This window comes from Montipora capricornis, chromosome 11, assembly GCF_036669925.1.
Source record: "Montipora capricornis isolate CH-2021 chromosome 11, ASM3666992v2, whole genome shotgun sequence".
NCBI lineage: Eukaryota > Metazoa > Cnidaria > Anthozoa > Scleractinia > Acroporidae > Montipora > Montipora capricornis.
In genome coordinates this window covers 40,664,586-40,689,585 of record NC_090893.1, presented here as the reverse complement: position 1 = coordinate 40,689,585, position 25,000 = coordinate 40,664,586, and the positions used below count along the sequence as shown (strand labels likewise).

At 39.7% G+C, this 25,000-nt stretch overlaps 2 protein-coding genes and 1 long non-coding RNA gene across 6 annotated transcripts in view; 2 read left to right on the top strand and 1 right to left on the bottom strand.

Annotated features, from left to right (window-relative positions):
- The window catches only part of LOC138024274 (uncharacterized), an 847,896-nt gene that overhangs the window by 379,462 nt on the left and 443,434 nt on the right, over positions 1–25,000 (bottom strand). The window lies entirely within an intron of this gene.
- Positions 1–25,000, top strand: part of LOC138024290 (uncharacterized) — a 123,301-nt gene that overhangs the window by 75,026 nt on the left and 23,275 nt on the right. The gene's annotated exons all lie outside the window — the stretch shown is intronic.
- LOC138024767 (uncharacterized) overlaps positions 1–25,000 on the top strand; it is a 37,874-nt gene that overhangs the window by 11,202 nt on the left and 1,672 nt on the right. Inside the window, exons 8-21 of the mRNA XM_068871957.1 lie at positions 348–585; positions 1,724–1,912; positions 2,450–2,626; positions 4,155–4,391; positions 5,694–5,782; positions 7,450–7,687; positions 9,829–10,017; positions 10,923–11,190; positions 13,940–14,121; positions 17,672–17,859; positions 18,893–19,064; positions 19,890–20,077; positions 20,701–20,965; positions 21,307–21,495. Of these exons, the coding sequence (XP_068728058.1) occupies positions 348–585; positions 1,724–1,912; positions 2,450–2,626; positions 4,155–4,391; positions 5,694–5,782; positions 7,450–7,687; positions 9,829–10,017; positions 10,923–11,190; positions 13,940–14,121; positions 17,672–17,859; positions 18,893–19,064; positions 19,890–20,077; positions 20,701–20,965; positions 21,307–21,495 (2,809 nt within the window). The remainder of the gene's footprint in view (positions 1–347; positions 586–1,723; positions 1,913–2,449; positions 2,627–4,154; positions 4,392–5,693; positions 5,783–7,449; positions 7,688–9,828; positions 10,018–10,922; positions 11,191–13,939; positions 14,122–17,671; positions 17,860–18,892; positions 19,065–19,889; positions 20,078–20,700; positions 20,966–21,306; positions 21,496–25,000) is intronic.

The following is a 25,000-nucleotide window of genomic DNA, read 5'->3' as shown; positions in this document are numbered from 1 at the left end:
GTTAACGTTAACGTTAACGTTGACGTTAACGTTGACGTTGACGTTGACGTTGACGTTAAGGTTAACGGTAAAGTTATGTTATGTTCATGTTCATGTTCATGTTAACTTTAACGTTAACGTTAACCTTGACGTTGACGTTAAGGTTAACGGTAAGGTTAATGGTAAGGTTAACGGTAAGGTTATGTTATGTTCATGTTCATGTTCATGTTAACTTTAACGTTAACGTTAACCTTGACGTTGACGTTAAGGTTAACGGTAAGGTTAAGTTTAACGATAACGTTAATGTTAACCTGTACGTTTACGTTTACGATGACGATGACGTTAACGTTAACATTCCTTTAACGTAGGTCCTGATTGTTTTGACTGATGGGGCAGTCACCGGTGGCATGGGAACGCTTCGAATTCCCCTGAAAAATCTGAAAAAGAGCAACGTAAATATTTTCGCTATTGGTGTGGGAAGTAAAGTCAAGAAAGAAGAGCTTGAATTGATGGCTACGGAGCCCGTCAAAGATCACGTGTTCTATGTGGCAAACATGCAGCAACTGCTGACACTTTTGCAGAGAATTGGTGACTCGTCGTGCAAGAGTAAGTACAGTTAACCCCCGCAAGTAAGAACCTATTTTTAAGAACCTGTTATCCTAAAATTTGTCAGTAAGACCACCAAAAATTTGAAACAGGTTGTTATTTTCTAAAATCTAAAAAAGATATAGGTACACTTTGGCAAATAAGATCAATTGATTGCTGCTCTGAAGATTCTAGTCATCCTCAGAGTTTACTTATGATAGCCATTTTTGTGAACTTTTAAATTCTGTATGATTTTATTCAAATTTTATATAAGGGGTTGGCGAAGACTGGTTGCGGCATACGGGACGGAGGCCAAAATCTAATACATTCTGCTATCTACAACATGATTCTTTTCCTGAGAAAATAAGAACCTATATAGCTTTAGGAGAAAACAACACCATACGAAAAAAAAGGGCCCTCTCAGGCCCTCCCTCTTCTCGGCCCCTGTGGAGGTAATAAAACCTCGCGGAAAAACGCACCTTGTAATTGTTCACTTACCGAAAGAGCAGAATTTTGGCAACGGAAGAAAAGGAACGGCAATCAATTTTGTCATCATTTTAATGTGTAGAGTTAAATATGCTGTCCTACAAATACGCCATCTGGGTAATGGTGATGGTAATGAATTTATACAGCGCATTTTCTATTAATATATTCAAATGCGCTTTACAAGTAAGGGATCTATGGGTGAGATCGGACATTAGCATATATAGGCGCCGCTGGCAGCCGCTATCAGTCCATTAGCGATCTCACCCAGCACATAAATGAATGAGATGAGGCCTGACCACAACACCGGGAGCTCCATGCCCTACTCTTTACGAGTAATGTGTGGGTTCTTTTACGTCCCACTGGGTTGTGAGCATTGAAAGGTTGTGAGACGGGGCCTACGGTTTATAGTCCGTATCCGAGAAGACTTGAAAGTCTTAGCCATTTGCGGATGTAACTACAAAGGCAGCACTTTCTCCTCAGTTATTTGAAGACCCTGAGTGTTGGTCCGGCCGTAGTCGAACTCACGACCTCCCACATGACAGCCCGATGCTCAACCAACTGAGCCACCAGAGCGCGGGTTTAAGAACAAGACGTCTTAAATAATGTGTAAAGTTGAAGACGTCGCCCTAAAGAATCGATGGTTGATAACGATGTAGTATTTCTTCATTTGTAGAGTACAAGTGTAAATACGTGACGTGTGAGTACAGTGAGTGGTCGTCGTGGTCTAGCTCATGTGGAACTGGGATGAGGAGGAGGAAAACGCTGACCAAACAAACTGAACTCATCAAAGAGCAGCAAGGCGGCTGCTCCGGTCTCCCAACAACATGCGACAGAGAATTACTGGAAACTAAGAGTACTATATGTAAGTGACTATGATTGGTGATGTCGCATGGAGTCTGTCACCATCGATCAAGCTGCAGTTTCTTTTTTTCTTTTTTTTTTCTTCACTGTTGCTGCATTAAGAGTTTGGACTTTAGCTTAACTGCTGAGTACCCTGCCACTAATCTGCACGAGAATAAATCTTATTGTATACTGACTTGTTCGTATTCTTCCAAGAACGTCGCCGAATGCTAACTAGGCCGGCCAAGTACTCTGAGCGAAAGGATGTACACGCCGGATTGCTTCCACGGGACTCTTATTAGAAAATTGACTTCGCCTTTGTTTTTTATCCAGCATAGAGTTGTAAATCTTAAGCATTTTTGACGGGCAAAATTCAAGCCTGTGTTGGCATTTTATTGTGTTTTAGTGCTAATTGGCCTCAACCGGGTCTAGGATGTCAAACCGACTCCTGGTTTTTTTCAAAAGATAACTGACCATTCATGAATATTTTAAATCTCTTTCTTTGATGGATTGCAATGGCAACATTAAATATTGTCATTCGCTTCTCCCTGTTTACCAGGTCCTTGCAAGCTCGTGACCTGCTCGTGGAATGCCTGGGGAGACTGGTCAGCCACCTGTGGTCGAATGACTCGACAGCGGACAAGCAAAGTCAATCATCACGTGGTCAACCGACCAAACTGTAACGGCCTTCAAACTACATGTCCCGCACCACAGACCCAATCTAAGGTGGTTTCGTGTGAGTTCATTACTTTCCTTCTTTTACTCTATAATTAAGTCATTCTGAAGTTTCTTCTTGGACAAGTTATCGGAGTTGACTTTTATACTGTTTTCCTTGGGCAATTAATCAATGTAATGATGTACAAACCCCATTCTAACTTGACCTAATAATGCCATTTCTTCATTTTTGTTTGAGTAAAACCAGGAATGAAAGTTAGTAAGAAAGATCATCGGAATTGGATGCACGCGCAACTCAAGCAGTAGCAAGCAAACCTGAAAACATTCAGGCTTAAACAGGATTCGAACCGGTTTGAGCGAAGACGAAGACTACGGCATACAGAAACGGCTCTTTTGTTCTCTCCTTCTTTACTTCAAGACGGTTTGCACCAATTCAAACTCGAGTAAGATTATTAGAATCGGTACGCAAAATGAAGTTTGAGCTTACCATCTTCGAGTCGGTATTTTTGGTCCTGCAAAGGTCTTTTTGCTGATATTTTCAAATTTCTGACAAAAGTACTGAAGTAAGCTCTCTATTGAGATTACCGCGAAATTGCCTTAAATGTCTTGTGCCAATTTCTCAACCGATAAGAAGCGAAACCAAACTAACAGAGGCTTTTCATTCATGGATGCGTTTTCTTATGTTCTGAGCAAGTTACGTAATCAGAAGTGCTTCATATTCTTGGCTCATCGTGGTCTTTACGCTAACTGTTGGCATCCCGAAAGCAAACTAGACGTTATGTATTGTTGGAACAAGAAATAAATTTATCTCAGCTGAATGGTTACCTCACATGCTACTTAGGAATCAACGTTCTTCCATTTTCCTTCCTTTTATTTACTTCGATTTTTCCTTTTGAGTGCACGTAGTATTTTAACATTCTAGAAAACGTTCAGTAAAAGCCTTTATTTTAGCATTTGGGAAGAACAAAAAATTACAACGAAAGAGCTTTAATTAAGTTGCAGTGTAAAGTTAAACTGATTAACTGTTTGATTTTTGCTGTTAGCTCCCCACACATTTCAATTTCTAAAATAGGAAGCTGGTGAAAGATTTGTCTACAAATGCCACTAATTGGATGCCCACGGATTTCAACAAAGGTCACGAGACCTTTATACTAATAGACCCTTTATTTTCACACGATGATGTTTAAAGCTGAATAGCTTGTGGTGTCGTGCACAAATGAAATTAAATGAAATGAATACATATTAAATCATGTTGGTTTTTGAGGAGAGAGGAAAACCGGAGTACCCTGGGAAAAACCTTTCGGAGCAGAGTAGAGAACCAACAAACTCAGCCCACATATGAGACAAGATCTGAGAATCGAATCCGGGCTACATTGGCTGGAGGCGAATGCTCTCACCACTGCGCTATCCCTGCTCCGAGTTCAGGGGTGGTTTGCGATCCTATGTCACACTTCATTTCGTCCGGTTCCGTTCCATTCCTCGTTTTCTCACAGTTTTATACTCTCCTATTAGTTTGTTCAATGAATACTCAACCTGAGATCCAAACTGCTAAACAGTCAGACAGACAGTCTTGTTCTTTAAAATTTTAGGCTGTAAGGTGGATTTCGGAGTAATTATGGACGAGTCAGGCAGCATCAGGGTACCGGACTTCAGACGACAAAAGGAGTTTGTAGCAGCTCTGGCCAAAAGCTTCAACAACTTTGGCCCCAATGGAGTGCGGATGGGTCTGATAACTTTCAGCAGTGGTGCTAACATTGATATCAAATTGAACCAATACTCCGAAAAGTATGGTTTCATGGCTGCTGTGAGAAACGTGAGGCAAACAGGTGAAAGATCTGAAGAAGAATGTTTTAGAGAGATTCAAGAGATTTAACACTGCATTGGCCGTATTATACTAGAGGACGTCTAAGACGTCCAGACGAATTAAACGTCCGGCCGTAAGTGCGACTAATATAAATACGGGACGCACTTAACTTTGACTGCTAGAAATCAAATTCACAATTTCTTCAAAAGATACTGAGATTTAATCACCAAAGAGACTGTGTGCACTTCATTGCTAAATGCGCCCCAGTTTAGTGCGTCTCGTCTTTAAACTAGACGGCTTGGGCGTCTTGAGACGTTTAATTCGTCTGGGGCCAATTGTTCGAAGGATGGATAGCCGCCATTCACTGGATAAATCACTATCCAATAGATAACTCAATTGGTTTTGCTACTGTTTATCCGCTGGATAGTGATTTATTCATTGGATAAGGTTATCCACCTTTTGAACATCCGAGGCCTGACGTTTAATGCGTTCACCTTATTTCCCGTATTTATGCTAGTCGTCTAAGACGTCTAGAGATGTCTTAGACGTCCTCTAGTATAAATACGGCCATTTACAACAAACGGCAAAACAAATATCTGCGTTTTGCTCAAAATCAAGAAAAAGTTTATTATTTTGGTTCCAATCTTGCCTTTTGGCTGCAATTACCAAGTAATTTATTAAACAATGCAAAAAATGCAGAAAATAGATCAGAAACGTATCTTATACCACTTGCTGTTTCACGTACAAAGGATGCTAACTCTCTCTGAAAACGTTTTCTATCAACAACATTTCTTCAGAGGTTTGGCAGAAAATAAGCGTAGATAAATTATAACTGCTGACTTTTGTTGTTTTGATCGAAACCACGAGAAAACATAAGACCAACAAGCAAATATCTGAGAGTAGTATATGTGAAACCATTGAAAAGTGTTCTCTGTTCCAAAATACGTATACTCTTCCAAGACTTCCTCGGTCAGTTGGGTTTATGCAAGAATTAAGAGAACGTGGAGTAAGAGACTAAAGAGCGAATCCGTTTTTCTCTAATTTCGGGAGTGCGTAGCTCTGTACTATTTTACGATTGACATCGAAAGGATCCATAGAAGAGGCATTTTTCTTAATGCAATTTTTCCACTATTTCATCATTTCATCTTAGCGTCGAGAGAACTCGCAACATATGAGAGCGTAATACATGTTCAATGGATTGTCCCGTTGTCGATCGTCTCGTTGGCGTCTCTGTCTTGAGTGGCCCGATCACGTTCTTAAATAGAGAGTTCCTTAAATTGTTCGGAAGAAAATCAAGACTTTTTTTTCTTTGTTACAAATCTAGGTGGGAATACTAACACTGATCAAGCTCTGAATCTCGCCAGGACACGATTCTTCACTTTGTCTAATGGAGCAAGATCGGGCGTTAGCAAAGTAAGTTTACTATAGCACAGTATGGTTAAAAATTCTGGATTCAAATTCTTAACGATGATTTATGTTGATCTCCGATCGCCTTTTAAGAGCAATTCCGTCAATTCTGGTTTGCCCAGTACTTTCATTTTTTACCCTTTGTTATTTTTAATTTTTTGACAAACGTACAGGGAAGATTACAATATGAAAAAAGAAAAATACAATGACACTTCTACGTATATCTATCCCGTGGCCGGCATGAACATAATATGTACATTTAAGACGTGAAACATGCGCAAACTTAATAACATGTATTCAAATTTTGTAAAAGGCAGAGCAAACTAAGCGGAATGCTGTCAAACACAATAAGCTCCTCTTTCATTTAATAAAATGGCTTATTCTTTAATAAAATTGAAACAAATATAACAAAATTGTTTCTCACTCAAAAATATAGGCAAGGTATTTTTTTTTAAAATGGTTACATCCCTAAAATCTGCAAGAAATACACTTTGTTTCAATTTTACTAAAGCATTAATCACTCCATTTTATTTTTATTATGTTTGTTAGTATTCCTTTAAGTTTGTAAGCTTTGTCTATTATAAAATTTGTATGTCGTTTTATGTCAGTGTATCCGTGTTCCTAATTAATTATTTGTATGCAAGTTATTAAGTTTGTACGCCCCTCATTAAGTTCGAATGCCATTAATTAACTTTCCGTTCATTTTTATCAAGTTTGCTTGTGCTCTATTCAGTTTGTATGCAGATTATCAAGTTTGTAGGCGTTTTGTGTCCATACCGGCCACGATATATCTAGCACTAGATAAAACATTTCTTTTTCAGCACGATGTAGTAATGAAACAAACTAGACTTAAGCACGCGGCGAAGGCTGACCGTAGAATGCCGCACTCGCTTAACGGACGCAAAATACATAACGAGGTCACGTGGCACTCCTAGCGCTTGCCAACCTCCACCAGGCCTCCGCTACGCGCCGGAAGAAAAATAGCCCTTTATGCTAGTGAGGATTATCCCAAATTACATTTTCTGGTCCAGCTATCCAAATAGCTCACTTTGCATTGGATAAATCTGTCGTTACATTATGGTCCACGATCCGCACTGTTTGTTTACCTTTGCGTCCCCACAAATAATTCCATAAACGCTCGCACTTTTAATCTTGACCCAGGCTATCACTCTTTCCCGATGTCAGCTGTAAGCGGGAGAAGGTTCGTGTATATAACTCACTGGGATACGTCAGTTTTGCCTGCGTTATACGTCCAATCGTTTTAACATTGGGAAGAATATTATTGTTTCTCTTGCTTTTGAAACCACGACATTGACTCAAAATCAAAGTGTCCATTTTTAAACAAAAGAAGAAGGTCTTTTATAGGCTCGATTTCCGCCTCTCACGCGATTTCGGGGTATCCTCCCCGAGAAGAAATGGCTGGACTCTCGAGCTATATTCGAGCCTAGGTCTAATATCGCTTTGAACCTAGCGTTTTCAATTCGCCTAAAAGAATACCACCTTGTATTCGTTTTTTCATTGATACTACTCCTAAAAAATGATAATGAAAAACAGATATCCCAAACTGAGTCTGAGCCAATGTATGTTCTTATTGTTTATTCAGTAAGAACTTTTTCATTTTACGACAAATCACGGGGTCATTTTATTTCTGTTCGAATTCTTTTCGTTTGTAGATGGCACTGGTTATTACAGACGGATCCAGCACCGGTGGAATTGACAAACTTCGTGCTGCTGTCAAAGAACTCAAAAGAATGAAAGTGAACATCATTGCAATTGGTGTTGGTCCAAACTTTAACCGCCAAGAATTGGAGATAATAGCTTCGGATCCTATAGCTTCTCACGCGTTTTTCGTTCCCAACGTTGCTAGATTAAATAACTTTCTTCAAACTGTGGCGAAATTTTCTTGTCAGGGTAAGACCCAAAACAACTCTTAGACTTTTCTTAGTCGGCAACTTTCCCAGACAGGGGTGTAGCTACTGGGAACTTACGGGAAGGCCAAGGGGGTCCGCCCGTGCCAATTGTAATGAATAACGGGTTTATACGAGTACGCCCTGAGCATGCGCGCCTCAAATACGTCGTTTCAAGCCACATGCGCCTGATTGATTTGTAGTTTCTGTTGTCCTCGTGTGCTCCTTTCTCTTAAAGTGTCCCATTGCAGCTGACCTTATGAAATTTGAAGGCAAACAACGAAAACTTTGTGAAATACGTTAGTAACTCGTTAGTGTCTGGGTTGGGGCCACCGTCGGTGCAACATTTTTAGATTATACCAATTTATAATATCTACTATAAAAAAGAAAATGTAAAGTTAAATTCTCCAGTAAAATGTGTCCGGCTTGGCTATGATGTATCAAAACGACTATTGGTGTAGTAGGAGGTTACGTCTCAGTTAGCAAAAATGCCATAAGTTGAAGGGGACTTTGCTCGAGTGCGGGATATGTAGATTCAGTTGAGGATGTTGATTTGGTTTTCTTAGTTTCCAGTTAATCAAAAGTGAATGTAACGTAATGTAATGTTTTACAAAGGTAATGGAAACCGATTAATTAAGAGTATACCAATGAACTTAGATAATAATAACAATGATTAGCCTAAATCTGTATAATAATAATAATAATAATAATAATAATAATAATAATAATAATAATTAGCATATGTATTAGTTTAGGTACAGCTTGATGTATTTTGTCTTAATTGACTGACTTAGCCGAGCTAAATTATTCAACACAACATAGGCTTCACGCTAACGGTGCAAGTAAACTTGCCTTAACTGGTTAGGAGCTCGCCATGGTGTTGGTTTGAGCTTAGTGGAGAATGAGATAGGCCACTTTCAAAAACTCTTTGTTTTTTCTCTTTGGACTTACAATGATCCCGAGAGAAAATAAAAACAATGCTCAGTTTATTCAAAGTTTTGGAGGGCAAAATAGGAGTATTATGGTATTTTTGAAAGTGTCCTTTTGGAGAAGTGCTTCAATAATATATAACGATGATGACGATGTATATGATGATGATGACGACGATGACGATCAACCTAGTTCCCAGGGTAGATACCCTGGAAACGAGGTTGGATAACGATGAAGATGATGAGAATGATAATGATAAGTGTCACTTTATTAAAGCCTAAGGCTTATCTAGTCGAGCATAAGCGATCAACTAATTGGAGAGAATGTAAAAAAGCAAGTTTAAGTAAATCAAATTAGAAATGTTGGTTTATGGTGAGATGAAAAACAGAGTACTCGAGAAACGAACCCGTTGAAATTAATTTCGCAAATGATGACGCCGAGTCCAGGTGAAGAAAGAAAGCACTTGTATTCTGCAGCATGCATCTCAGTCAGAGCAACTATCAATCAAATACAATCTCAATAATAATTACGAACGTACGGTTAGCGAATCTAGAATGTTATGTGTATTACACTATTTTCTATTTATAATTCAGTAGCAAATGCCGTCAGTATGATCTTAAATTCATCTTATATTCCCTAATTTTACACTACACCGAGAATCAAGCTCAGGATACATTGGTTGATTCCCTGGTAGAAAAGGACTCTTTTCTTTTGCGTTCGCTTGGCTGACGAGTGCGGGAAAAGAGACCTGACTTTGATCCAACCACCGTCCACAAACTTGGACGGCACTCTTCTAACCGCATGCCCCATGATGTGTTTGCTGACTGTGAATTGAACACGCTGTGTCCCGCGCATTCCTTTATAGCAATTCCGCTGTTGTTAAGTGAGCCCACATAACATGAAGTACCACGTGATGATTTAGTCACTACGTAATAAACGCCGCGCATGCTCAACACAGGAAGTTTCGACCCACGGCCGTGGTCTCTTTTCTCGTACTCATCAGCCCAGCGAAAGCAAAAGAGAAAAAAAAAACAAACAAACAAACAAAAATTATACAGTTGGTATAAAATACAATATAGGTTCACAACGATATGGTCGAAGTAACCTGGTCCCCAAATAAAGAGTATAAGTATGTCGATACGAGATGATACAAAACCAATTAGCGAAAAGAGTGTAGTGGCTGTTAATCATCGTCATTCTCTTTTATGTTTTTAGTTTTCAAGTGTAAATACGTGACATGTGACTACAGCGTTTGGTCTTCGTGGTCCACATCATGTGGCAGAAACATGAAAAGAAAAAGAACACTGACCAACGAAACTGAACACATGATAGAACAGCAAGGAGGATGCTCTGGTTGGCAAACCACGTGGAACAAGGAAATATTAGAAACCAAGGATTTCAATTGTGAGTATTGACAATGACACGTGAGGAATCCATTTTAAAAACCTGAATGCAAATAGAAGTTATTTCTAAAATGAAATGCAATGCAATGCAATGCATACTGAACTGACCACTCCCCATAGGGGCTTTTTAGGGTCAATGAAACACAATTAACGAAACGACAGAACAACAACAACAACAACAATTGTTAAAAACCCCAACTGATCCGAATCAAACCAGTTCGTTATTTACAAGTGCTTCTGAGAAGTTGAACCGGGGGCTACGTAATACCAGGATCAAATTAAACTAGTGGTCAGAAACCTGATCTCCGGATCTCAAGGTAAGTACCCTAATCACTAGGTTACACTGCCCCTATTTGAATAACCGTAGGCCTTTATTTATAAAAAAAAACATTGTAAGGCACTTGACAATCAATAATGCTTGGTTTAACCTTTTTTTTACAAGGAGATGCGTAAGGGAGTAACCGTTTAATACTTTTCTCCCCTTTTATAATAACGAATTTGTAACTCAAACGCCAATTTGCGTAAAATAGCATGGAATTTTGGTACCTTACTATGCTTCATGGAAGCATCAAAAACTACTAACTGGTAAGCCATTTCACTCTAAAGTAGAGAGAAATGGTCAGATATTGCTTGTCTTACTACAAAAAGCCCAGCTATAGCTGAAATACCTGCGTCGCGTTACCGAGAGCTCGGCCTTTTGAGTTTGCCGACATCACAAGACTGACTTTTAGTGTGTTTCACAGACAAAAACTGGACCTGGGCAAACCTGGGTATAGTCCAGAACATGTGATTGGACGCTTGAGGGCCTCCACAAGTTATTTCGCTCATAGTTTAGAAACTATTAGTTCTTTTTTTCCTTCGTAGAACACGTAATACACAAGGGCTTTGTAATTTAACTTTCGACAGGTCCTTGTAAAACTGTGAAATGTACTTGGAACCCGTGGACAGAATGGTCGGCGACTTGTGGAGTAGCTGAAAGGAACAGGTCGATCCAGATATCTAGTGTTACAGTACAAAGGCCAGACTGTTCTGGTCTGCCACAGACCTGCACGCAGCCACCCCAAAAGGAAACTAGGAAGACCATGTGTACCTGTCTGACAGTCCAGTGTGTATGGAATCAATGGAGCGATTGGTCGGCTACTTGTGGCAGAGCTTCACGAAGTCGAACTATGCGGTAAGTTAAACTTCAGGTCTGATTCATCTGGTTATTTGTACCAGAGTGGGGAAGGCGCAGTGGTTAGAGCACTCGCCAGTGTGACCCTGGTTCGCTTCCCAGACTCGGCGTCTTATGTTGGTTGAGTTTGTTGCCGAGAGGCATTTCTCCGGGTAGTCTGGTTTTCCCCCTCTCCTCAAAACCAAGATTTGATTTGATTTGTGTTGATTTGGGGTTACAGTGTTACGAGGGCCACCCTAATTAACTTTGTGTTAGCTACCTAGTGCCACCCTCTTTCCACGTTGTTCATTGTTTCAGAGACGGAGTACTCCGTTTTGACTCCAATCTGCTAAGAACAGACCAATTTCGATGTATTGAAATTCATTCCTAGACAAAAGGCATCGTCTTGAGGCTCTAGGGAATAAAGATAAGGATTAATTTGTGTGAGTTTATTCTCCAGAGCCTCGAGATGATGCCTTTTGTTCAGGGCTGAATTTGAACATATAGAAAGTGGGGTTTTTTCGACTTATTACAAGACAAATACGATCATCATGGGAGAAAACCACTACTGTCTTAAATAGATGTGTACTTAAAGGTGATGAGTAGGGAACACTAGTAAAAAAATGCGAGGTCTCCTTTGGAGACGCCAAAACTTTGACTCTACGATTACTAGTTCGAATGCACTACCGCTGAGCTATCTAGAAGGTCATAGGAACTGTAGACCATTCAAGTATGTAAGGGTGACAACTCAGGTATCCCGCTTTCAACTGCCAGGACTAAAGTTGTATGAAGAGTGCATTCCCGCAAGTACAGTGAAAAGACACTGAAATGTTAACCCCTGTAAATGAATGAAGAAATGTATGTCTTCCTCGATGGTTACTCGGGAGTACTCGAAGAAAATTTGAGTCCTCCTTCGTCAAACCTATCTTCCGACTACAAGATTGGATGATTTACAACCGAGCTATTCTAGACTCGCGTGAGCCATGTCATTAAACTGGGTTCAAGTGACATTAAAGAGAAAACATTAAAATTGCCGTAAGGGATGGACAAAATGGGGAGCTTTAGCACGCGCGGTTTTGAGACGCGGACGGCAACCGGAATTGAGCTATTTTCCATTTTAGCTTGTCTTCACACAACCACATTTACATTGCCAAGTGTGATATCTTTTTTCCATTAGAGATTATTAGTATGAAATCTGGGAGACGCCACTGTCCTGGCACGCAAAATATTTTCTTCTCGTTGCCGCCCACGTCTCAGAAACGCGCTTGCTTCACCTCCCTAATACGATATAATTGGAGTCTGACGCTCACACTTTTTTGTAAGGTTAAACACAACGTTATAATTAACAGTAACTAAAGCAAGACGTTTCAATCCAAAAAAAATAAGTCAAAAAAAGTCATCGTCCATTTATTTTTTTCATCGAGGGACAATCATTTTGCCCTGATATACTGCAAATGAGGAATAAAATTGCCAAAATGATGCATTTGTGCGATTGTAATGAAAGAGAAACAAGTAAGTAGACATTCGGAAAGTCAGAGGTTTGTTTGCTGTGGGGAGAAGTCGGACCCTTTTTCCTGTTGGCCGAACTTTTTTCCATTTTTTAACTGGCTGTCGTCTTCCTCTATAAGTAAAGTTGATGATGATGACATTGTTGTTGTTGATGTTGTTGATAATGACGATGACGATGATGATGATGATGATGATGACGACGACGGTGACGATGATGATGACGATGATGATGATGATGATAATCATTATAATGACGATGACTGTAGAATACCAGTATCAGATTCAACTACAAGAGCCGGATTAAACACAACAAAAGTCTTTCATGTCAAACACCGCTCTCACGCTTCCGTTTTACTCTACATTCTTCACGTACGAATTTCCGAATTATAGCAACACACTGTTTATGTAACCTACACGAAACATCCTACGATGATGATGATGATGTTTACTATAATTATAGTCCCAATCGAAAGAAATCTACTCTTCACTAATTTATAAAATTACGGGTTAAGACTAATCATCTCTTTTTATACTATTATCAGAATTGCTGTAACGCTAAGTTTATCTTTAGTCAGATGACCTCATTTTTTGGTGGAGTTGATATTTGAAGTAATTGCACTTAAACTTATGTGTGCGAAAGCGTGTACGTACGGTGAGGATAAAAGTTAGAAGGCTTACAAAGGAAAACCAGGTGTTGCAAAATTGATAAGAAGGGGGTTCGAGAGTGAAATCTCCAGTTCCCGGTTGTTCGAAAGCCGATTACCGTAATCCAGGATTAGTGTGAACTTTTGTTTCATGTTTTCAACTTTTTGGTGAAAGTTTCTTTTGCTTATTTTCGTTTTTCAAGATTGACTTCTTCTAATGTAAACTTTTGCAGAATATCAGCGTTGAACAGCATTTAGGAGTAGAGAAATAAACTCCCTGGTTAATTTTTAATATGACTGCGGATTAGCGTTAATCGGCTTTTGAACAACCGGGACCAGAAATTTAAATTACACTAATTTTTGAATCAAAATTGGGCTTGCATTCAACAGGCCATTTCATGTCTTTCTTCTCTTCAAAGCGAGTCCAAGTGCGAAGTTTTTGTGATGATAATGAGTTGTACTTTACATATGAATGAAAACTAATTTTTGTAACAAGCACGTAGCACGTAGACTCGCCTTGAAGAGTAGGCAGACATAAATGGCCTATTACTTGCATTTCATTTCTCGACATTAGTATTCATCACCGTGGAAATTACATGAAAACATATTTGGCACAGGTCAACTCAGGTAACTGTCCAAAAAGAGAGCTGCGATGGACTGCCACAATCATGTCCTCCATCGCCTGAAACTCAAAACAGAACGACTAACTGCGCGTGTCAAACTGTTAACTGCACCTGGCAAGATTGGTCGTCATGGTCCACGTCGTGTGGAGTGGGAATGCGCATGCGTGATATCAACGGTATGGTCTACTTCTTAAGTCTATACACCTTATTCCAAAATTAAAAATTGAAAAATTACTACTTTTTCAAGTTTCCTTGCAAATAAGGCCTTTTGGCCTTGCTTTCAAACGTAAAATTCAAAAGATTATCTTACCTTGAACAACACCAAAAGGGCCAATTTGCAATCAAACAAAAGAAGAATACTAAAACGTCGGCCATTTTGGAATAAGGTGTATTTCACTTATGGCAGCTTAAAGGCCCACCTTTAATGGACAGGCTTTTCGAACGTTTGTTTTTCTATGGAAATTCGCATTGCTTATCGTAGCGATCTAATAGGCCATTTCCAAGTTCATGTCTGCCTCCTCTTCAAAGCGAGTCTAAGTGCGAAGTTTTTCTTATGAAAATTAGTTTTCATTCATATGTAAACTAGAACTAATTACCATCACAAAAACTTCGCACTTAGACTCGCTTTGAAGAAGAGGCTGACGTGACCTATTGGATGGATTTCAGCTTTGGCGGAGTTTTTATATACGAAAATTTTTCCGCGGCACGCAATGCCTGTCGGTTGAAGCCCGGCCTTAAAGAAATGTCTTTCCGTTATATGAGCACTACTCATGTGACAAAACGATTTGAAAGAGATAAGCTTAGGTTGCGTAGAAGAGTCGTTTCCATTTTTTTTTCGCTGAACGAGAGATTACGACGGGTAGGGGAAGGGAGGGGATGTGAATGGAAGGGCACGGAGAGGAAACTGGAAACAATTTATCTAACGCTCTTCGTCTAAACACGGAAGTAATCCTAGTGTTGTCAGATTGGCCAATTGTCCGTCAATTGAAAACCATTTATGTAGAACATTACCCCGCTCGCTGAACTCGAAAAAAGCAGTAAGAAGAGCTCTTCCGAACTCGCTCTTCGGGACGCGAACGAAAATTAAATCGTTCGGAAGAAAGCAGTGGCTAAATCAAGGGGCGTAACAACGAATTGTCCTCTCGAAGCACAAGGAAAGGCCACGTTTATGCAAACGTTGGCCGTGCAGCACCTACACCTTAAACAGAGTTAACTGAATAGAGTGTAATGTGAAGTGCTGATTTTAATCCCATATTAACCATGTGAGCGTTAGCCCTACAGATGGAAATGGGCCCACACAAGGACAGAGAAAAACTCCGACCAGGGCGGGAATTGAACCCACGACCTTCGGGTTAGATACTCTATTCAGTTAACTCTGTTTAAGTTGTAGGTGCTGCACGGCCAACGTTTGCATAAACGTGGCCTTTCCTTGTGCTTGTGCATGTTCATTGCCGTGACTTTAACATCTTCACTTCCCACGGCCTGCTCCCGTCTGGCCTTGTAGCTCAGTCGGTAGAGCGGCGGAGATCTAACCCGAGGGTCGTGCGTTCAATTCCCGCCCTGGTCGGAGTTTTTCTCTGTCCTTGTGTGGGCCCATTTCCATCTGTAGGGCTAACGCTCACATGGTTCATATGAGATTGAAATCAGCACTTCACATTACACTCTATTCAGTTAACTCTGTCCTCTCGAAGCTTCGTTTGAAGGCTTGGGAGGTGGGGAATTCATTATTAATGTGTATTTCTCGTATTTGTAAAGAATGACACGAATTCCATAGAAGCCTTGCAATAGTTGTAGTTGACGAATCCACAAGTGCTATGAAGTGCGTCACATCAGTTTTATGTATTATTTCAAGAAAGTTACTGCTAAATTTGCGGGGAAAAAAACAAAACAATAACAACTTGCGTTATTATGCTCCTTGCACGATTCATGATTTTGCATTAAGCACGAGCCAATCAGATACGTTGTGGTCATCATGCCCAATCTGATTAGCCCTAATTTAGTATTTAGACAATACAGTTAACTTACGTACCAAGGCCAAAAGGCGGGGAGGCGCGGTGGCCTCATGGTTAGTGCGCTAGACTCCGGATCGAGTGGTCCGGGTTTTGGTCCTAGCCGGGGATATTGTGTTGTGTTCTTGGGCAAGATACTTTACTCTCACGGTGCCTCTCTCCACCCAGGTGTATAAATTGGTAGTGGCAAATTTATTGATGGGGGTAGCCCTGCGATGGACTAGCATCCCATCCAGGGGGGAGTAGAAATAGTCCTAGTCGATTTATGGAGGATATGCTGCGGCGTGTTGAGCCACTGCCTCGTAAACAGACTTCAAGGCCAAAAGACCCTATAGGAGTTGAGCCTGCAGGTACATTTTCTTTTGTTTAAAAATATATGCAAAAGAGGTTTAAGGGCCAATTCGATACAAAATGACCCCTCAGCCTCGTTTATGTGACAACTCCGATAAGGGCTAATGAGAGAGATCGACACCTCCGGCTTAAGGAATTCTGACGAATCGCACTCTCTTGAAATCTGGACAGGAAAGAGGTATTTTACATCTATTTCTTTCAGTCGCGTTTTGGATTAAATAAATAAGTAAATAAATAAGTAAATAATTGTCACATTTTCAGTGGGCACACTATAATACTCGTCTTGGGTACTGTGATGCATTTTATTCAGGCCTAAACCATTTAAACAGTTGGTACTTTGCGTTTGTAGATGAGTGCTTATAAGCCTTTTTCAATACATTAAAATTGAAAGAAAGGTCTAGAGGACAAAGACAAAGGAAAGTGGATGCTATGCAAATATTTTTCACATTCATTCCGACGTGTTTCTATAGGCCATTTCGAAAAATACCATAATACTCTTTGTTTGTCCCCCCCCCCCCCCAAATTTTGCATACGCATTGTTTTAGATCTCTCTTGGGACCATTGTAAGTCCCAAGAGAAACTGGAAACAGTGCTTATGCAAAATCTGGGGAGGCAAACAAAGAGTATTATGGTATTTTTCGAAGTGGCCTATTGTTTTTGTCCTCACTGCCTCAATATCAAGCTGAATATTTGATATTTCGAAAATGACCTATTGAATGCTAAAGGATTATATTCCTTTTATCCAATATCGGTTGTCATATAATAGCTTACAGGTATTTTTTGGGACGTTAACCCCCGCCATTACGATATTTTTGTTCCTTTTGGTTCCAAGCTTTCACGCTTTCCCTTTCTCGCTCTGTTAAAAGTTATGGAAACGACTGCTTCACAGGCGACAGTAATCTTTTTAGCGATAAAGCAAAATTTCTATTGTAAAACGCAGTTGTAAAGTAAAGAGTCGGTCTTTTATACGAGGTGATATTCAGTGAGTGGAATTCTCAGGGACGTGGTTACTCAGTAACATTCTAAATAAGCATGATAGCGATCACTGGCCATGCATGACCCAACTGGGGAGACAACCAACTGAATATAAGCAACACGATGTGGAGTTACATTCGGGACGAATGAAGGCTAATGCACTGGGTTCTCAGAGGGTTAGTGAACTGGAAGAATTTTTCATGCAAATCTTGCGCCCCCCTCCCCCCTCCCCCCTCCCCCACTTTTTCTCCCTTGGCCACAGTGCCTCAAGACTCTTGATTGACGTTCTGTTAGTTGGACACAAACGGAACTGAACTTAAGTTACAAACCAGGAAACGCGCATGTTTGTTAACACCTTTCTGTTTACACAAATCTGTTTTTCTTTGGATAGAAATTGTTATCTCCGTAGACAAGCCTAGCTGCACGGGTTTACTACAGAATTGTACAGAGAACCCGCAAAGTGAGTCACGTGAAGTAAACTGCACATGCCCTACGGTTGAATGCCGCTGGAACAACTGGACTGAATGGTCAGCTAGCTGTGGCTTGGCTAACAGAACAAGAACAATCAAAACGATACAGGTTTGACTGAAACTGTGTGTTTACCGATAAATCTGCACTGCTATTCAAAGGGCGAGTAGTACTATGCAGTAGATAAAGCATAGTCTAGTAAATGACTTAATTACTTTTGATTGCGCTTATCCGCTGGCAAGGGAATATGTAGCAAGTGAGCTTTAAGCACATACAACTTCTTTACCATTTGCAAAAACGTTTGCTTCCAAAAACTGCATATATGAGACTTGTGAAAGGATCTATGGCAATTCGTCTTTCGCTTTATTTCACCACCTCAGAGTTTCCACCCAAATAATCTTTCGCGGTGATGAAACTCTTCAACGTTCAATGAAACCTATTAAACTTACAGTGCAACTTTCTGAAGGGAAAGCTAGTGGAAATAAGACCTGAGAAAAGGGTGACTGTCTAAATTTCCTGATCATACCACGCTTTGAGGAAAAATATCTGTCGCCCTATCTTTTTTCCTTTGCACAATATAAGGTTATTCAATTCCTGTTTACACCACCTTCTGTTATCTGAATAGTACCAAATGGTCCTCGATCCTACAAGAAATCTCCACTCTCTCTAAAAATTAACTTTAATACAAAGGAAATGATGATTGCAATCGCATTTTTTTAAAATTGTTAAAAGAAGGGTTTGCTTCAGTTAAAAGTTAAGCTTTTACATTCAAATTTCCTGGGCGGCGCGAGAGTGCAAATCTGAATGGTTCATTCTATATTTTTACTTTTAAACCACACGTATCAATTATATTATTTTTAGAATTCTTCGCCCACATTGTGCGACGCGAACAAAATGGACTAATCGCGAAAAACGTACGAGAATTGCAAAGTTTCTTTTAAACTGACATTTTGGTCGACCTCGCCCTCGTATTGTTCTGATTTCCCCACTCTCACTAGTACGCACGTGGTTGCCATAGTAACTTATGACTGACAGAATACAACTTGGGACAAGATTGCGTTACTCTGATCTAATCAGAATCGAGTAACTTTATCGAGTTTGTTGGAATTTGAAAACTTTGTTTTCTCCTTTCTTGTTTGTACAGACATCTGTTCAGAAATTGAGATGTGATGGCTTACCTCAATCGTGCCCTCAGCCTGCACAAACACAACAACGGACTACAGACTGCAAATGTAAAACAGTGAACTGTGAGTGGAAGAGTTGGTCATCCTGGTCAACGACTTGTGGACTGGGAACAAGAACTAGAACTATAAACGGTAATTGATAATTTTTAATTGACTTACGAATTGAATTTGGGCTCACATCGGTCGAATTTTTGCAGTGTGGGAAGTTTTCTTTTTATTTTAGAGGGGGGGGGGGGAGGGGGTGATTTCGTTCGTTCCTTTCTCTTATTAGTTGTTACGACAAAAATATGAGTTGTAAACTTAAGACTTTCAATAATCAGAAATTCATGATGATTTTTGAGAGATACAAACTCGAAGTGTAATAGAGCAGTTCTCCATTTTCGAATTCCTCGTAAGACACTTTGTTTGACCACAACTTTTGCATAAACTATTGCTTTCAAATGCTGTTAGGGACGCTTTCTGAAAATTTCTTAAATTGCTAAGGAAGTATGAAATTTAAGGTAGTCATAATTTTTTAACCGAAATATGATATTTAGGTTGAAAATTTTTGACTACCTTAGATTTCAGACCTTTTGGACAAAGTCACATTTTCCCATCCTGATCAGTGAGCCCTTTGAAAGTGGTATATGTCATTCCTAGCTATTGCCACTGGAATGCTTTTTCATAACATTCGAAAAAGCCAAGGATTAATTTGTTTTCGTCTGTAAATGGTAACGAATATGCAGTTGTGGGCCATATTCGCGCGTCAGCCATATTGGCCATAGACAATAGATTTCGTACCCCTAGCCTCGAGTTGAAATGTTTAAGAACGAGTTTCGGTGGGACAAAAGAATAGTTTTCAATGCCCTGGGACTCAACAAGGCCGTCATGTGATTAAGGCCCATACCACTCAAAGAACCGTGCATGGATGTATTCCTAACGAACTGCTTCTCCTTCTCACTCTTTGATTCTCACAAGAAACTGTGGTTGAGGTGCTAAAGCCAAATTGCACGGGACTTCCTCAGAGTTGCTCACAACCACCCCAATCTCAAAATCGTGAGGTAAAATGTAGCTGTCCCACTGTCAATTGCACGTGGAGTCAATGGAGTGATTGGTCAGCCACTTGTGGGCCGGCGACGCGTCAAAAGAACGTAACCACTCAAAAAGTAAGAATCTACAATTTTACAACTTAGGCGGAGTAATCTGTGCTTTGAATGGATTTTTATACAAATCGTGTTGCTTTTCTTGGACAAATGTAAACTAGTTAACATTTGTTTTCTTAAAAGTATTTACAATTCACGCAATAAAAGTGCAGAACCGTGGTCAATGACAGCCTTGCTGTCATTGAAAAACCAGATCAATGGTCAACTGTATACTTTTACCGCACTTTAGAAGTGATCTCTACATGGTTTGGCCCTGCTTATAGTCAATGAAGTCTCAAAAGTAAATTGCAATACCCCTGTATGTCTTCCACGTCATCTAGAAGAAAATCCTCTTCTCAAAAGACGTTACTTTTAATCCAATCCGAGACGGCAAGTTCCCCGAAAATTGCCAACATGTTTATGTTAATGTAAACTAGTATTACGTTGCAGCAACACAATTTATTAACTGATTAAAGGCATTTGGCATGAAATAGAAATTATGTTCAAGTTTGGACTGAGATCGATGAAACAGGGGTGGGCGATGTAATATTTTCTGCACTTACTAAATAGCGTATGTTATAGAAGATTGTCTTGTGACAGGTAGTAAACTACGAAGGAAATTTACTTTTTTCCCTTTACGCGTACAGGTTGTTGTGCTCAGAAACAGTTGTGATGGTTTGCCGCAGTCTTGCCCAACTGAGCCAGTCATGGAGAATCGTACGTTAATGTGCACATGTCAATCAGTGTTGTGCTTATGGGGGGCCTGGGGAAACTGGTCAGGTGAATGTGGTATGGTCAACAGAACACGTCACATTCTGCAGAATCAGACAACCATCGAAGCTGAAAGCTGTGATGGAGTTCCCAAGAAATGCAATCAGCAACCAGAAACGGAGTATAACAAACTTCCAGAGTGTAAGTAAACGCAACAACTTTAAAAGCTGCTCTTGAGGAGTTGTTGATAGATTTCTTGTCGCTTGTGTTGCAGCAGACTGTTCATGATATCACTATATCTTTTTTTGATCCAGAATATTGTCTAAACTTTTGATGAATGAGTGAACGAACGAACGAGTAAGTGAGTGAGTGAGTGAGTCAGTGAGTGAGTGAGTGAGTGAGTGAGTGGGAGAGTGGGGAAAGGTGTGAGTGAGGGAGGGAGCGAGCAAGAGAGCGAGATAGTGAGTGCAGGAGCGAGTGAGTGAGTAATTGAAACTTAAAAAAGTACGAGCTTAATTTTTTAAGGTTTTTTTCTCCCGCAGGTGAAGAGTGCTACACAGTGGAATGCAGTTACTATCCTTGGAGTGCTTGGTCTGCAACTTGTGGCAAAGCTAATAGACGCCGCATTCAGCTAATAGAGGAAATCGAATTGCTTTTACCGAGCTGTGATGGCCTTCCCTTGGAATGCCATGGCGATCAAATACAAGAGCAGACAAGAAGTACCCCACCGTGTAAGGCTGACTTCTTACTCGTGCCCTTTTTTCGATGCTGACTCGGGATACTCGGAAAAATCCGAGTGCTACGACCTTCCGATTACTTGGATTACTAATTCGGATGCTCTACCACTAAGCTATGGGAAATACTCTTGGGTCCTATGTCATTAAACTAGATTACCGTGACAATTGTACCGCTATACTGCCAGGTCCAAAATTGTCGAAGCGTTGCATTCTCGCAATATAGTTTTGACGGAGTGAACAAGAGCTACTACGATAAAAAAAGATCATTTCTTGTTTGTCTTCACCTTTCGAAAGTAATTATATACGCTGAAGGATCAATAGGCGAAAATTTATGTGGTCATTTCAACAGAAAGAGTGATTATTTTAACTTTACTCAATTTAACTTCACTCTTTTTAATTACTTTGCGCCATTTAAGAAGTCTTTTGACGAGATCCAGAATTTTTTATAAGAAGTAATTTCACTAGGAAGCAATATGATTACCTGCTGAATAGTGTAACGACTTTCAGATTGTCAAATTCGTGTTCTGCATACTAATTAAGCCGCATTTTTAGCCTTGAACGCAGGTTCTCTCTCTTCTCCTCCCTTCCCGCAACATGAAACCCTCTGTAAATTAACGATTATCATTAATTCGTAATTTGCTTTGAATTTACTATTATCGTTAATTTAGGACGCTGTGACCCAGGACTTTTGGTAGCAGAGAAAATAAGGAAAATAAAAAATGTTATCCGTGGATTGGATTTTAACCCGGAGTTTGTACTTTGTGGGAAAAGCTTCATCTCGCTTCATCGCTCAAGATCAAGACACCGCGCTATTTAAAGAAAAAAATATTTAAGTCTCCCATAGAATATCTGTTTTTAAACTCAGAACCCCAATGCTTGAACTTGCAGGACTTGAACAAGTGAATGTTCGATTAATCAAAGCCATTCACTTAACCACTAGACGACCACATCGCTAACTGCCATAATATATTTTATAAGTTTAACATTTCAATATGTCACCCGCGAAGAAACAAGTTTAAAGACGAAAAAATGTCGTTTACCAAACCACAAGAGAAAGCTACCCATTTTGAAATCAAGCCCTAGGCTTAACCACTATTTAGCATTGATTTTCTATATACTAAATAGTGTTGGTAAGAAAGCGGTACAATTGTCAGCAAGTTGTTCTGTAGTGGTTAAGATGGTGCTTCGGGTTCAAATCTAGGGGCGGATCTAGGGGAAGGGTGCAGGGGGTACCCCGCCCTTCCTCCTAAATTACCTGTAGCTTTCTAATAGGTCACTTCGGAAAATACCATAATACTATTTGTTTGTCCCCCCAAATTTTGCATAAGCATTTTCCAGTTTCTCTTGGGACTTACAATGGTCCCGAGAGGGAACAAAAACAATGCTTATGCAAAATTTGGGGGGACAAACAAGGAGTATTATGGTATTTTCGAAAGTGGCCTATACAAGTTGTATTCTGAACAAAAAAGGAAGGAAAAACGTCACCAGTCAGCCACGCCATTCCGTTTTGCACTCCCTCCGAAGAAAATCCTAGATCCGACCCTGAAATCCTGTCCAGGAGTCAAACTTTTACTCTTTCCTTTTCATCTGCTACCACAAGTCCTGGGACAGAGTAGTTTTAATTGACGATAAAAGTCAATCCAGGGAAAATAAGGAATTGTCAATAATCGTCATTTCAGAGGTAGGAGACATGCTGGCATTTTTAAGCTGGTGAGTAAATGACGTCATTTTCTCATCGATCCAGCTCCCTGAGGGCTCATCTCTTAGAACCACACCAAGTAATGGGAGACTGTTAAATGAAAAAAAAAAAATGTCGTCAATAAATAGGTTTTCTTTTGCAATGGTTGCATACATCTCACAATTAGAGTACTTTGCATAAGGAAACACTTTCGAAATATGGAAAAAAAAAAAAAAAGGGAGAGATTTCAGCTTGATCGTAGTAGCACTTCAATCACGCGCAATGAAATGAAAAGATGATATATTCCCACTGGGGTTTTTTTATCCCTCAGTCAATTTCCAAAAAAATGTTTTGTTTTTCATTTCATTAACGTGGGTTAACATTTGTCATCTTCTTCATAACAATTCAGGCCTTTAAAACATATCTTGCGCTGGATGAGAAAAAAAAATACATGTAGTGTTTTGCATGCCGTAGCTGCTACTGCTCCTTTCTTATGCTGTTATTTTAAGAGACCATACACGAAAGACATACATTTGAACTGAGGAAAGAAACATTTTAAGAGTATGGATCATCGCAATCATCAACGTTACATAAGCACTAACGAAGAGAAGGCCTAAGAAATGCAGGTTTGACCGGCATTCATACCCACGGCATCAGTTGTATAACGGTGCAGTGCTCTACCCATTTGAGCTATCAAGCCAACAAGGCACTGGTTATTGCAGTGCGTTTGCAATAATTATAGACCCGTAGAGGATGTAGGTATGATATTATGCATGAAAGACATATTAAAACTGCGGGTACAAGTATGTTAAGCATGAATTCTTCAGGTTTTCCTTTTGTTGTTGCTCATAATAAGTAACGTGCATATCTGCGATGTTTTTGATCTGTAATATGCTGCTACTGTTGCTTCCTCTTACTACTTTTGTCCACCACTGTTACTACTGCTATTCTTCTCCTTTGGTGCCACTCTGGGTGAGCTACTTTTATTCTTGCATCCATAGCAGCATGCAGCTGCTACTAATGATGCTGCTAATGCTGTTAGTGACTTTTTTGTATTTTATTTGTTTTTTGACCACTTTATATGCAATATATGAAAGGGGAAAAATTACAGCATAAGCAGAGACAATACGGAACAAGTGCCAAGTTAAAACAGAAGTATACACTTAATAGTTAGAAAAGTAATTAGTTACAAAACTGACAGTAATGTTACAAACAATATAGCCATATAGCAGATAAACTATAAAAGACAGAAAAACGACAACGAAACCTTCAAGGAAGTATAAGTTGGAGTAAGGGTTACCACTTTTCGTAATGATATCTTAATTCACTATTTTCTCTTGCAATAGAACGTTCTATGTTGTGAGTATTCTTAACTTTTGCTTTTAACAAAGGTATAGATGAAGGTGACTTGCTTATTTTAGAACGTTATAAAAATATTTGCTTTCTAGGATTGTAAAATTTGTCAAGATGGTATGAATTTGCTCGTCTTGAATTCCAAAAAAGACATATCCGAAAGTAGAGCATACATCATTCCAGAAAGATTGAAGTGTTGGGCAAGAGAAAAGAAAATGCTCCAAAATTTCCAAAACGTCTTAACAAAAATAACATAGTGGAGGTTCGATTTTTTACTGATACTGCTACGATTGTTGTTTATCCTCGCAAGGTTTCCAGACGGTTTTGTATGGAAATCAAGTTACCATTGAGAAATGAATTTTGACACTGATTTCACTTTATACTATTGTTTGCTATTGCTGCTACTGCTTTTGCTTCTTCTGCCTCCCCCCACCCCCCCCCAAACCCTTCCACTCCCCAGGGACTGCT